This window comes from Bombyx mori, chromosome 11 (genome assembly GCF_030269925.1).
Source record: "Bombyx mori chromosome 11, ASM3026992v2".
In the NCBI taxonomy this organism is placed as follows: Eukaryota; Metazoa; Arthropoda; class Insecta; order Lepidoptera; family Bombycidae; genus Bombyx; species Bombyx mori.
Genome location: NC_085117.1, coordinates 11,076,763 through 11,091,699, shown reverse-complemented (window position 1 = coordinate 11,091,699; position 14,937 = coordinate 11,076,763). Strand labels below are relative to the sequence as shown.

The 14,937-nt window shown below is 33.7% G+C and overlaps 1 protein-coding gene across 2 annotated transcripts in view; it reads left to right on the top strand.

The window, feature by feature from the left end:
• LOC101745735 (heparan sulfate 2-O-sulfotransferase pipe) overlaps nucleotides 1–14,937 on the top strand; it is an 84,291-nt gene that overhangs the window by 66,446 nt on the left and 2,908 nt on the right. For both annotated transcript variants that reach the window (XM_004931477.4, XM_062671132.1), the window contains 3 exons: nucleotides 6,401–6,557; nucleotides 12,431–12,555; nucleotides 14,778–14,932. In XM_004931477.4, the coding sequence (XP_004931534.1) occupies nucleotides 6,401–6,557; nucleotides 12,431–12,555; nucleotides 14,778–14,932 (437 nt within the window). The remainder of the gene's footprint in view (nucleotides 1–6,400; nucleotides 6,558–12,430; nucleotides 12,556–14,777; nucleotides 14,933–14,937) is intronic.

The following is a 14,937-nucleotide window of genomic DNA, read 5'->3' as shown; positions in this document are numbered from 1 at the left end:
AAAATTGACTTCAATTTTATTCTTATTTAAAATAAAAAAGTGCATGTGTTAGTTATACTCACGTCTTTGAGTACTACCGCTCTTTTTAAACTAGGCTCTAGACCCCTCAGCTAATAGTATAAACCCAACATGCTAACATCTTGAATATAAAAATATAGTCGGCTTTTATTATCAAATGACTAAAAGTACTAAAAAGTATAAAATTCAATGCTAGAGAGTCTTCGACTTTCAAATTAATACAATATGCAATAGCATAATTAAAAAACTCAGATATATACCCACTCGTAAATAGTGTTGCTATACTAAGTACAAACATTTCATTATTGTACCTACCAATTGTTGTACTAGATGGCAACAGTTCATTCTTTTTTGGACTGGAGCATAAATCGCGTTACCGTCACCCCAAATGTTGTGATTAGGAGCTAGATTTGTAGGCGTCTAAACCTCTAAGCAAATTAACCCATTACGAAGTTCCAACTTAATTCTAATGAACAATCGATAAGTCTTAAGTCTCATATCTATATATTAATACGTGAAGCAAAAACTTTGTATCCCTTTTTACGAAAATTGCGCGGACGGAGGAGTATGAAATTTTCCACACTTATAGAGAATATAGAGAAGAAGTGCACAATGCTAATATTTTTTTAAATAATTCATAAAATATACATTAAATCAATAAAGAAAACATTACACACACTACATACCATATATTTGACGCACACACGCATGCATACTATTTATTGTCAAACTTTTGTTCCTGACGTCTATTGTCAAATTGAGAATAAATTAAATATTGTTTGTCTTTGTTAATATTTTTTATAGTGTAGTCTTGGCGAAATTTGTGATTATAGAAGTATAAAATACAATCATAATAGTGTACAAACTTACAATTCCAATTAATTATAGTCGAATTTCGACTACTGCGGGACCTCTAGTTCTCAATAAATACAATGAGTTCTCTTGTCAGTCGTAATTCTAAGATGCAAGTTTAGCGCGCGTTAAATTGCTCTATTGTTTAGTTTCATTGTCTAAACGATATCAGAAACAAAAAAACATGTTTTGGATGTCCCTATTTGTTAGCGTACAACAACATTACTTACGTTGACCTTGTGTTCTCACAATGGCATGATCTGTTTGATTATAATTGTACAATTGCATTTCACTTTTTAATTGCGAAAGTAGGGTAGGGAAAGATAAATGTTAAAGAAACGTTTTCATTTGATGTACAAAATTCTACAATTTTGGATAGTAATTTAAGCTTGAGAATAATATCGGTAGATAGAAATCTATTTCCACAGACTGATTATTGAAAAAAATCTATTTCATACTAGCTGACCCGGCAGACTTCGTAGTGCCTCAATCGGTAAATAAAAGGCCTAAACTTTTGTATAAAATAAACATAAAACAAACAAAAGGTATTCGTCCGACGGGGGACACATTAAAGAAAGAAAGAAAGAAAGAAAGAAAATCTTTATTCGCCAGAAATATAGTTTATAAGATATAGGACATAGCTTCATATATTTCGCCTGTTTAGGCATGCGAAAATTTAATTTATTTTTATATTAATTATAACACAAAATTTACTAAATCTATCTATTTTTACATTCTATCACTTCTTATTCTAATATTTTATTATGTACAACACTTATCATTTAAAAATTCTTGCACACTATAATAAGCCTTATCTATCAGCCATAAATATAATTTTCTTTTAAATTGAGTTAGTGGAAGATCTCTTATGCTGTTTGGTATCTTATTAAATATTCTGATAGTCATAGGATAACAGTTTGTATGGTAGTAACGAGTATTTATACTTGGTAACATTAGTTTAGTAGGGTATCTTGTATTAAATTGACAGTACTCGCCACACGATTTATATAATTGTGGGTGCTTTTTAACAAACAAACAACATTCTTGTATATATATGGATGGTACAGTTAAAATATTATGTTTTTGGAAGAATGGTTTACAAGAAGTCAGAGGATGAATATTGCACATGGCACGAACACATTGCTTTTGTGCAATGAACACTCTATTTATGTGACTAGAATTTCCCCAGAGGGGTATACAGTATCTGATATTTGAGGCGACATATCCATGATAGGCCTGTAATGCAGTTTTTAAATTACATATTTTTGTAAGTCGCCAAAGTGCATATGAGAATCGATTAATTTTACTACAAGTAATATCTATGTGAAGATTCCAGCTACATTGATTATCCACATTTAATCCTAAAAATGTTATGCTATTACATTCATTTAGTGTGTTATTATTATAAGTTATATTTAAGTTATTAATAAATTTGTGTCTATTATAGAATTGTATATATCTCGTTTTGTCTAAATTAGCTTTTAAGTTATTCTTATTCATCCAATCTATGACCTTACTAACAGTAGCATTTATCTCATCATTTAAATCTAGTGTGGCATCTTTGGTGATTACAACGGCTATATCATCAGCAAATAAGCTGCATGGGTAATGTATGTGTTCTGGGAGATCATTTATATAAATGATAAAGAGTAGCGGTCCTAAAATGCTCCCTTGTGGGACACCTACTTTATTATACGCTAATGAAGATTTAAAAGCCACTTCTTCATTGTTATTATCAATATCCCTAATTTCAACATATTGTTGTCTGTTGCTTAGATAACTACTAAGCCATTTTTCAGCTATCCCTCTAATGCCATAATTATTACACTTCCGTAGAAGAATGTTATGGTCAACAAAGTCAAAGGCTTTGGTCATGTCAAAGAAAACTCCAACCGTGGGTATTTTTCTGTCTACATTTTCAGTAATTTTACTAATGAGTTTAAAAGCTGCTAGTGTAGTAGATTTGCCTTTTTGAAAACCGTGTTGTTCAGATTTTATAACTTCAGATTTATTAAGAAAAGTTGTGAGTCTAGAATGCATGATTTTTTCGAATATTTTTGCAAGTATAGGTATTAAAGTAATCGGTCGGTAGTTATTGATGCATTCCTTATGTCCTTTTTTGTATATAGGTTTCACTATTGAGATTTTCAATTTATCAGGAAATGTACCTTCAGTTAATGAAAGATTGATAATATGACAGAGTACAGGTGTAATGGCTATTGCACATTGTTTTAGTATAAAGGTGGGCAGTTCATCATAACCTGTTGAGTTAGTATTATTGAGAGAATGAATTGTTTTATAAATTTCCTCACATGTAGCTGGCATTAAAAATATACTTGAGCTAGATATATTTATGTTTTGTGTATTTATTGCTTGTATATTATTATAGTTTTTGTTTTCATCATTTGTTATTTCAATGTAATAATTGTTAAATATGCTAGCTATCTCTGTAGTGTCAGTGATTACTCTGCCATTATGTAAAATTTGTTTAATATTGCTTTTGTTATTTGAATTAATTTTGTTGTCATTTTGCTTTATAATATTCCACGATGTCCGACATATATTACTAGATTTATTTATATGATGTTCGTTTCTAATTTTTTGAGCTGTAATTATGCATGATTTTAATATTTTATTGTATTTTTTATATTTAATTTTTGAACTAGTAGTTTTATTCTTTATATATGAATATCTGAGTTTCCTTTTACTTACGCATGATTTTTTTATACCTGTAGTAATCCATAGCGTTTTTTGGCTTTTATTGTTATCAATTTTAATTTTTCTGAAAGGAAAGCATAAGTTATAGAGTAGAACAATATGATCATGAAATGAATTAAATGCTGCATTTAAATCAGTCATCTCACATTCCTCTGTCCAGGACAAGGAAGCTACGTATTCTATAAATTTATTAATATTATATTCATCAAAGTCCCGTTTTCTAATGTAATATATCTTTTGTGGTTTTTTTACATATTTCACAGGAATACAGACTGTTTGTCCAGTTTCATGGTCTGATAATCCCAGGGAATGTATTTTGCCTTCTGCTTCACTAACATTGCTTATTATTTGATCTAAGCACGCATTTTGTCGGGTAGGTTCGTTAATGTGAATATTAAATCTGTGATTTTGTGTTATTCTTTTATATTCATTTAATACATTGGAGCTTTTTAATAAATTTATATTAAAATCACCACAGACAATAATTTTCTTATTTGTTTTATTACGAATTGTGCTTAATACAATTTCGATTTTATCTAAAAATATTTGTACTCTTGAATTTGGTGTTCTATAGATGCATATAATTATACATTTGTATTCCGGAATCTCTATACCACAGCATTCAAAGGAAAACTCTAATGCTAAGTCTCTTAACCACAAGATAGGTTTAGAGCTTATGTAATCTTTACATAGTATTGCTACTCCACCCCTTCTTTGTTTACTCCTTGAATAAAAGTTAGCTATATTATATCCTCTTAATACCAGTTTAGATTCTTCCCCTACTTTGAGGAATGTTTCGCTGAAGCATAGTATATCTATATCAGTATTCTGACTATAAAGCTCATCTAAAGTAATTTTAAGTAAATCTATTTTTCCTAATATCCCAGCTATGTTTTGATGCAATAGTGTTAGTTTACAATCTATATTACGTTCTTTATTATTTACGAAAAAATAAATTATTATTTGTTGGTAATGCTTGTATACTCGTACAATTAGGGGTTTGTATATTTATTTTTTTAAAGTAGTCCAGTATAGTTCTTTGAGTATATCTTGAATTATTTTTAGTTAAATTACCTAAAGTATCATTTTTTATTTCAATTGTGTGTAACGTACTATTTTTATTGTTTTTCAATGACAAGTATTTCGTATCATAATCTATACTATCTATAATGTAGTTTATTTTTTGGCATATTATATACTTATTTTTATTATAACTAGAACCAAAGTAATCTATAAAATAACAATTTGGAAAGTTATTACATACTAATTTTACATTGTTATTAAGCATGCTCACATTTAAAGATTTATTATAATTTATTCTTAAAACTATCACAGTTACCTCGTAGAGTCTTTTCAAAGTAGCTGATAACTCTATTAACAATTTGAAAGGGTTTGTATCATTCTCTCCAACACCAATGACAAGCTTGTCATCCTTATTTAAGTTCAAATTTTCACAACATTTGAAGACTTCTTCAGACGAAGCAAACGGTTTAGTCACAGCCGTGATGCGGTATTTTTCATAGTTCGTATATAATCTAGTTTTAAGTAGTTTAGCCGCTAGTCCAACGCACTGTTGTGTTCCAAATATGAGTAATCTCCTACTACCACTTGGTTTCAGAGTTGGTTTGTTCCTGTCAATGTGGGAGGATTCTAATAATTCATCATCACATTGACTGAGGCTAAGGTTTACTTTTGTATCTTTAGGTACCAGGGGAGAAGACTTAGGCGTTTGAAATTCTAGGTCCAGATCTAATTTTCTAGCTTCTATGTTTGGTTTCATGGCTCTTATTTCTGTTTTATTATTATTATTTTTCTTCTTTGAACTGGATACCGTAGTTCCATTTATTTGCTTATTAAGTTGCTTATTAAGTTGCTTAAAGGAAAAACAATTTTGTTATTTTTATTTAATTCCGAGTATTTTCATATTTATTTACCTTTTAAACCTTCTCTGGACTTTCACAAATAATTCAAGACCAAAATTAGCCAAAACGGTCCAGCCGTTCTCGAGTTTTAGCGAGACTAACGAACAGCAATTCATTTTTATATATAGAGATAAACTGAAATTTTCAATGACAGTATACCTACTGGATCCTGAAAGAAAACGATTTCTGTATTAGTGTTAAGATTAATTTTATATATTGCTTAAATAGGTTGACGAACTCACTACTCAACTGATTTTAAGTGGTTACCGGAGCCCATAGACATCCAAAACGTAAATGCCGCCACTCACCTTTAGACTCAACTACTGAGCTATGAGTGTTATGTAGTATAATGATTGCGTCACCCTTCAAACCCTAACGCATTACTGTTTCATAGCAGAAATAGGAAGTGTGGTGGTAACTACCCATGCGGACTAACAAGACACCCAGTAATTATGCAAATTATATTTTTTGCGGGTTTGCTTTTTATTACGCGATATTATTCCTTCATTGTTGAAGTCACACATGTGTTAAACGCGTTACGAAAATTGGTACCTGCCTACCTGCAGGATTCGAACATCGGTCGTCTTATCCTTTAGGCCGCAACGACGTAATACAGATTCAGAAATAGTAAAACTGCGGTAGGTTGCGGCTTGGCTGTGACCTGGCATTGCTATCTATCTATGACCGACGGTAACTACTCACCATCAGTACGCTCATATGCCTACTAGAAGAATAAAAAAAACTAACTACAATTTATTAAACACAAAGAGATTAAATTAAAAAGTCGTATGTGTAAATTGGATCCGTCTGAAGAGCAACTAATTGTTTCTAGTTTTAAAAGCTGTGCTATTAATGAAAGTTTTAATTTTGAAATACTCTTCTGGCTTTAGGTTTGGGTTCCCATCGCCGATATATGTGAACGTGGTAAGGGACCCCGTGGAGCGCGTCATCTCTTGGTACTACTACGTGCGCGCGCCGTGGTACTACGTGGAGAGGAAGAGAGCCTTCCCAGATCTGCCGTTACCCGACCCAGCCTGGCTGAAAAAGGTAAGACTGTTATTTGATGTTTATTTTGACAGTGACAAAGTTTAATATATTCAAGTGTATGTTTGAAGATGACAGTTACGTTGTGATGTCTGCTATCTTCCTGATGTCTGCTATCCTAAATTGTTCTGTAAAATTATAAAATCATTCAAAAACGTTCACTTATAACTTAAATATAATTTAAATCTATAGAACGAACGAAATGTATTTATTTTAATAAAATTTGTTGCATCGAAAATCGGTTTATCGGTTTAGTAGCCTTTCTTTTTACCATTACCATCAGTCACGTACTCTTCCTCTTGACTATTCTGTTGTTTGAACCTAAAAAAGAGGAAATTAAACTTACAAGTTCGCCGTCGTGAACACGTTGCAATTGACAGAGTGTTGTTTTTATCGACTTAAGTCGGTTTCTATCGCTTATTTGGAAAACGAACCGTTCATTTTGGTGCCACTGTTTGAATTTTTTTTCACACGATGTGACTAGTAAAATATAACGATTGGATTACCGTAAAAAATACGGAATCGCCGTAGAATTTAAATCGATGTAGCTGAAATAAATAAAAAAAAAACTATTAGATATTTGTTTTGTTGAATCGAGCAATTTGGTATTTAGCATAACACAGGTGAATACTTAAAATATACAATTTAACACATTCACACTTCTTTCTAAGGTTTTGTGGTTAAATAGATGCGGTGTGTGTGTTTTCTGTTTTTCTAATTTTTTTCCCTACCTATGCTGATAGCCTTGAGAGGCTATATCAGCTTACCCTAGCGTGTGTAGGTGAGCTCACGGGGCTCAAACCGGAGAGTTGCTAACAGTGACCCTAGCAAGAGCAGTGCTTCATAGAATCTACCACCGGATCGGAAGCGCGACCCACTGACAAGATCCGGCGAGAAACTCAGTGGGCGGTTTTCTGGAAACGCGATTTTTATGTCTGTAAACAAGATCGACGTATTGTGTTTCAAATCGACTATAAATAAGTTTGAAGTCGTCGTGGCCTAACGGATAAGACGTCCGGTGCATTCGTGTTGAGCGATGCACCGGTGTTCGAATCTCGCAGGCGGGTACCAATTTTTCTAATGAAATACGTACTCAACAAATGTTCACGATTGACTTCCACGGTGAAGGAATAACATCGTGTAATAAAAATGAAACCCGCAAAATTATAATTTGCGTAATTACTGGTGGTAGGACCTCTTGTGAGTCCGTACGGGTAGGTACCACCGCCCCGCCTATTTCTGCCGTGAAGCAGTAATGCATTTCGGTTTGAAGGGTGGGGCAGCCGTTGTGACTATACTGAGACCTTAGAACTATATCTCAAGGTGTGTGGCGCATTTACGTTGTAGATGTCTATGGGCTCCAGTAACCACTTAACATCAGGTGGGCTGTGAGCTCGTCCACACATCTAAGCAATAAAAATAAAAAAAAGACTTGCGCGATATAACCCCTACTATTTCGTACTGCGAAACTTATTTTAATAGGATTATTGTGTTTCATGACCCATTTTAATTGTAATGAAACCAGCGAAGTTTAACGCTATTTTCTAAATCAACAATATAAAAATGGTAATTTTTTTTAATGTTTTATTATAATTAAATATGCGTGAAATATACTTTTGAATTTTATAATTAGTTTTATCAAGATATAACAGAACTATTAATGGTGGTCTGAATACTTAATTCCTTTACATACATATCGACACTTGAAAGGCAAACATGACTAAGCGACAATGCGTGAACTTTACAATAGACTAATTTAAAGTTGAAATACCTGAAAACAAATTTTATTTTAACGAATCTAGCTGTAGTAGAATCTAGCTAGTAGCTGTAGGATTGAAATGATTTTAATAGAAATATATTTTTTTTGTACGTCGAATATGTTTATTGCCTATCATTTATGTACAAAGCAGTTATTGTCGCTTAGTCACGTTTGCCTTTCAAGCGTCGATATGTACATATGTACGAGTATTACGGTATGCAATTGTTTAAGCGGCCCAACATAATTCGTTATGCTTAACTACCGAATCTAATTCAAGAATGATTTACCAGTGAATATTGACGTTCCATCCCGTACTTCAACAATTAAATTCCAATAAACTAAATTCCTCAATGAAATTCAATTGAAATGACTAATTGAATTATATCTGGCATCATTGAACTTTCTTTACAGCGCGCCGTATTGTGCGCTCAAAATAAACGCTATGCGAAAACTAGCTATTATGCATAGGCGTTAGCGAATACTAGCTATTATACTCGTAGTACATAGGCTTTATGCGTATACTAGCTACATAGGTGGATTAGATAAATATCGCAATGCCAATGCGACCATTCACTTTAAAACACAAGGTCCAAGTCTCCATTATACCGTATAATGGCTATAGAACTGAGCAGGATTCGTAAATATTTACGATACGTCCTACCACCACTAATAACGTACGTAATAACTTATGCAGGTTTTATTTTCGTTACACTATGGTCCCTGGAAGTTGTAATTGAAAAGGTGTGGTAACAAAAAAAAACTGCCTGCGGGATTATGACTATTTTTAACGCCGTCATAGTCGGTACGCCTCATACGAGCTCACTATGCGTCTTACTTACTACATATTTAAGTCGATTTCAGGATATACATACTACTTTTTTTGTTCTTGTTTCAGTTGGATAAGTCGATTTTTATTTTAAGAACAAAAGCTGTTTAATGTAATAGTTAAATAGGTTCTCCGTTATTCTGTAGACGTTTGTGCTCTCGACCCTGTGTTACTGATTATTTGGTCACGAAGCACGATTGTGTCCAACTGACACGGCACGAATAGAATCGATGCTCACGTTCTCATCGGCAGCGACCGGACGAGGATTAGGTCGTATCCAAATTCAATAGCAATCCTGTTGACTGAAATATTTTAGATCTGTGTCAAAAAAAATTTTTTTGGCAAACGTATCTACGGTTTTAGTAGTTAAAGAATAATATTAAGGTGCTCATTACTAATTACTGGCAGCACTATAAAATATTCTTCCTATTTAATTTCAAACATTATTCTGTTGTGAAACGACTTCCCTTTAAAAAAAATTAATCTATTATGATTTGCATAACCTATAAGCTGTTGTAATTGTTTGGTAGAAAATAGGTGTAATTTTTTTTCTCTCCTTTAATAAATATAATAATTCGGTTCATGATTGAAAACTGGGTCGATTGCGCCTAAGCTGTAGTCTAGGTAGATAGGTAAAATTCATCGATAATAATTTTAATCTGACAACAAAATGAAATTCATATTATTTCTCAACAATAGGCATTCCTCCAGTTGCGAAGTAAACATTTGCATGTAATCAAACGAAACGAAAAAATATATTATTAATCGTTATCTTTACTGGTGATAGGACCTCTTGTGAGTCCGTACGGGTAGGTACCACCACCCTGCCTACTTCAGCCGTGAAGTAGTAATGCGTTTCGGTTTGAAGGGTGGGGTAGCCGTAGTAACTATACTGAGACCTTAGAGTTCATATCTCAAGACGGGTGGCGGCATTTACGTTACAGATGTCCATGGGCTCCGTTAACTACAGGTGGGCTGTGAGCTTGTCCACCGATCTATGCAAGAAAAATAATAATTATACCAATTACAATTATCATTTTCATGACTAGATACACACCCCTCGGTAATTTTGTCTAGACTTTCTCAGCCATAAAGCAATCCCACATGCTAGTCTGAAGAGATATTCTTTATTCTAATACAGTTGACTAACGTCTTACTGTACTATTCAATTTAGTTTAGTCTTTAAGAGCATAAGTACGTAAAAATCTCAAATTTATCCTTTGATGAAACCGGCAATAACTGTAGGGCTTATTATTTTGAAGTAATTGCTGTTTTCAATTTAGTTTCATCAAAAAAAAGGTTCGTTTTAGATTTTTACATATGGTCATAATGACTAGACTGACAGGTCAGTAATAACTATACCGACAGCTTGCACTAGGTTATTACAATACCTATTATACTCGTATTTATGTAACAATATGATCTGGTTCATTATTTACCCCTTGACCATATATCTAATCTAATATACGATTTTTTTTATGTAGTTTAATTCGCGTATTGTATTGACATTGTTTTTGGGGGTTAAACTGATCTTAAGATATACGAAGAATAGTTAATATACTCTGCACAATCCCGTGATATTTTGACTGTCTGATTATTGTCACAGTCTTAATTTTTTAAATCAAGGACTAACTTTATAAAGCCTGAAGATTCTTTATCAAAATGAATCACTTTTAATTTGTTTTCGTCACATTTCTGCTGTATCATTTTAGCAACTATATTGTATGTTACTCTGTTTATGGTTTGTTGTTAAAATTATAGTATGAAACACGCTTTGGACCACTACGTAGTCCTTATGACTGTAACAATCTCGTCTCGTCGAAACGATGAAAAAATAAATTAGTTTTATCTCAGCAAAAACTTTGACGTGGCAATTAGAATGTAAAAAAAACGTTCAGTGTTTCAGAACTATGACCAGCCATTACCGATATACTAAAATAACTGTACACGCAGAGAAATAATGAAGCTATAATAACTTCATCTATTAATTGGCCTCTAAGTCCTCTAGGCCTCTTTAGGATAATGATCATGCTTATTTTTGTAAACTGTCTTAGTATCTGAAATTGACAGAATAGATGGTTAACGCCCCTGACTGCTGGGCTGAGGGTCTTGAGTTTGATTCCCACATCGGGTATATATTCGTATGTTCATTGTAACAAGACTGTCTGCTATTTGTCTGGGTTTTATATCTAAGTATATATAAACATATATATGTGAGTAAGATGGAACTTACTGTTATCGATACTTTGGTTCTTGACAGGCGTACCTAAGAGTATTCTCTTGCAATAACATACAACAGCTTTCAAAATAGTGCTTCAAGTTTTTTAACAAAGAAAAATATTATTGCTAATGATCTATTCTTTGGTTTTTTTATTCCTGTCTTTAATGTATGTTGTAAAGATTAATGTTTCTGTTACGTTGGCACGGTAATTAACTAACCCATAATATTGTACCTTTTAAGTTGGACGTGTATTCGTGTTTTTTTCTAGTCTAGGCTTTAAGCACATTTTTAATAGTATTTCTTCCACGGCGCTCCGATGTTATAAATTATATTGTGTATTCCCGCACTATTCTCCGCGTAGGTGTCATAGATGGACAGGGTATCATTAATAACAAGGAAAATTGAGGCACACCAATATTAGGCATTATAACGGAGATTGCACTTTATGCATGCCACTATAAGGTTTCATTTCTATTGCAGCTTTATTTAGTAATACTACTAGTATCGTTAAGTTTAGTTATTTTTTTATTGCTCAGTTGGGTGGATGAGCTCACAGCCCACCTGGTGTTAAGTGGTTACTGGAGCCCATAAACATCTACAACGTAAATGCGCCACCCACCTTCAGATGTAAGTTCTAAGGTCTCAAGTATAGTTACAACGCCTGCCCCAGCCTTCAAACCGAAACGCATTACTGCTTCACGGCCGAAATAGGCAGGGTGGTGGTACCTACTCGCGCGAACTCAAAAGAGGTCCTACCACCAGTAATTACGCAAATTATAATTTTGATTTTTATTACACGATGTTATTCCTTCACCGTGGAAGTCAATCGTGAACATTTGTTGAGTACGTATTCCATTAGAAAAATTGGTACCCGTCTGGAATTCGAACACCCGTGCATCGCTCAACACGAATGCACCGGACGTCTTATCCTTTAGGCCACGATGACTTCAAGAAGTTAAGAGTTTTCGTTACCTTATATGCGACAAAATGAAAGGCACCATGTGTATGGACATTAAAATTTTATTTGACGTATAAAAAATATACATACGATGTCCTTGTTATTTTTTAAGGATTTTGAAACCTGCGTATTGAGCGGAGATCGCGAGTGTCAGTACATCGAAGGCGAAACGCACGAAGGCATCGGGGACCATCGTCGACAAACCCTGTTCTTCTGCGGACACGAGGCCCAGTGCACGTAAGTGACGGTTTTAGTGATGCAGGTGTATTAGGATTATACCAGTAGTCCTTCAGTAATCGAAATTCAACTATAATTAATTGAAATTATATAATAAGTTTGAGCATTATTATGGTTCTATTGTGACTACATATTATAAAGACTATTATACTTCAATAATCACAGATTTCGCGATGATATAGTTATAGGCAAATGATATTAAGACAAACAATATTAATATATCCTCAATTAGATCACAGACTAACAATAAACAAAAGAGTATGTGTATGTGTCCAATATAATTTTTACGCATAACTTTAAAAATATATTAGCATTATGCACTCCTTCTCTATATTCTCTATTTATTTATTTCATTTACTTCAGATTTTGCATCCATATTACATTCTATAAGTGTGGGAAATTTCATACTCCTCCGTCTGCGTAATTTTCGTAAAAAGGGATACAAAGTTTTTGTTTCACGTGTTAATATTATATAAATTCTCACGATTTTGTATCACGGACTTGTCAGTATCTACATGTTTAATGGTCGGAACCGTTAGCAGTGACGGATTTAGGCTTGTTGCGGCCCTAGGCCCTATTTATCGCGCCACCCCTAATGTTAGAATAAATTTTATTACTTTTCCGATTAAATATATTATTATTTTAAATTTAAAATAACTATATATTTTTTTTTAAATTAATCTAAACTCATTTTCAAAGGGGACTGTCTTTGCTTTTTTTCGTCTTTGAAAATTCGGCATTAAAAATAATTGCGGCCACTCAAATAATGCCGCCCTTATGTCTAGGCCCGAGACTCACGGGCCTAGGCGTCAATCTGTCACCGGCTGTTGGTGTTAAAACCAATTATATCTACCTCATGTCTCGACTGTCACGCTGCTTTGACTATTTGCAGTGTAGTTTCTGATTAGATAGCTCTACTTCTGCTAGATAGCTAGCTTCTGATTAGTAGTTTGATTGATGGGCCGAGGGTTGTAGTTTCGATTCCCACATCGAGCAATGATCCGTGTGAGTATTTATGTATGTATGCATTGAAATATATTTAAATACATATTATTATATCAATCTCTGGTTGCCATAGTACAGAGAACCCTAGTTTGAAGACAAACGACCTCCTGTATTTTGTTCGCAATTATTAATTTTGTTAATTGCATATATTTGAACCTCGCAGTTCCTCTTCAGTACATTTTTTGTAGTACATTTTTTGTATTTACTGCCATCTAGCGGTCATAGGAGCGGATAGAGCTAAATGACCGAAAAATTGAGAAAGTTATGAATTATTAAAATGCTAAATAATATTGTGACTGGTGAGTACATTAGACTAGTAATAGACATTAGGCATAAACAAATGATTTTCCCCGCCATCTGTTGAAATCATCAGAAATTAATATTCTCTTTTGGGAATACATATTTTGCTAGTTTATTTTACAAGGTAATTTTATTTTACAAGTTACGTACGTAATTTTTAACAACTATTTTTAGCAACAATTAACAACACTTCACCATACCCAATCTTGTGGACCGAATGGTAAATAGTCGACGTCACCCAAAGCACGTCATTACGGATCCGCCCGATCCAGTAACGATGCTTTTAGGTACCTAAACCTAAGTCGAACCCGTCACTTGCGACGAAGGGCTCCACGAGTGAATTAAGCCATAGACACAGCCCACTGAGTTTCTCGCCGGATCTTCTCAGTGGGTCGCATTTCCGATCCGGTGGTAGATTCTGCGAAGCACTGCTCTTGCTAGGGCCAGTGTTGGCGACACTCCCGCCGTGAGCTCACCTACACTTCAAGGAGAAACTGAATAGTCTCTCAAGGCTATCAGCATAGGTAGGAAAAAAAGGAAAAAAATAAAAAAACCCTTTTTTTTTCAAAAAGCCTATAAAAATTATTAAATACACCTCACAAAGGCACTTGGTCGCGTATAAGTCCAATGACAAATGAACTTAATCTGTCAAATGAATTCCTTAAGCGGTAAATTGATCTTATTACAATAGGAAATTTCTGTTTAATCCTCCTGTTTTTGACTGAGTACTGACTGAATCAGCCAGTACAGCTACAGACTTCCTGAGTAGGTTATCAAAATATTCTGTTTGATTATGTAAGTCTACAACTAGTTATTAAACGCCTGATGAGTATAAATAGCAACTGCGACGATTCGTCAATAGCGCATATTTTATTTATTTATTTATTTCATTTAGTTTAAATATTTTATATTTTCAGGCCGTTTAATAGTGTTGGGGCGTTGCAAAGAGCGAAACGTGTTGTTGAAGAGCAGTATGCAGTCGTCGGCGTACTAGAAGATATGAACTCAACTCTGTTGGCGTTCGAACGCTACGTACCGAGATTTTTCACAGGCGCTTCGCGTTTGTATTGGGGTATG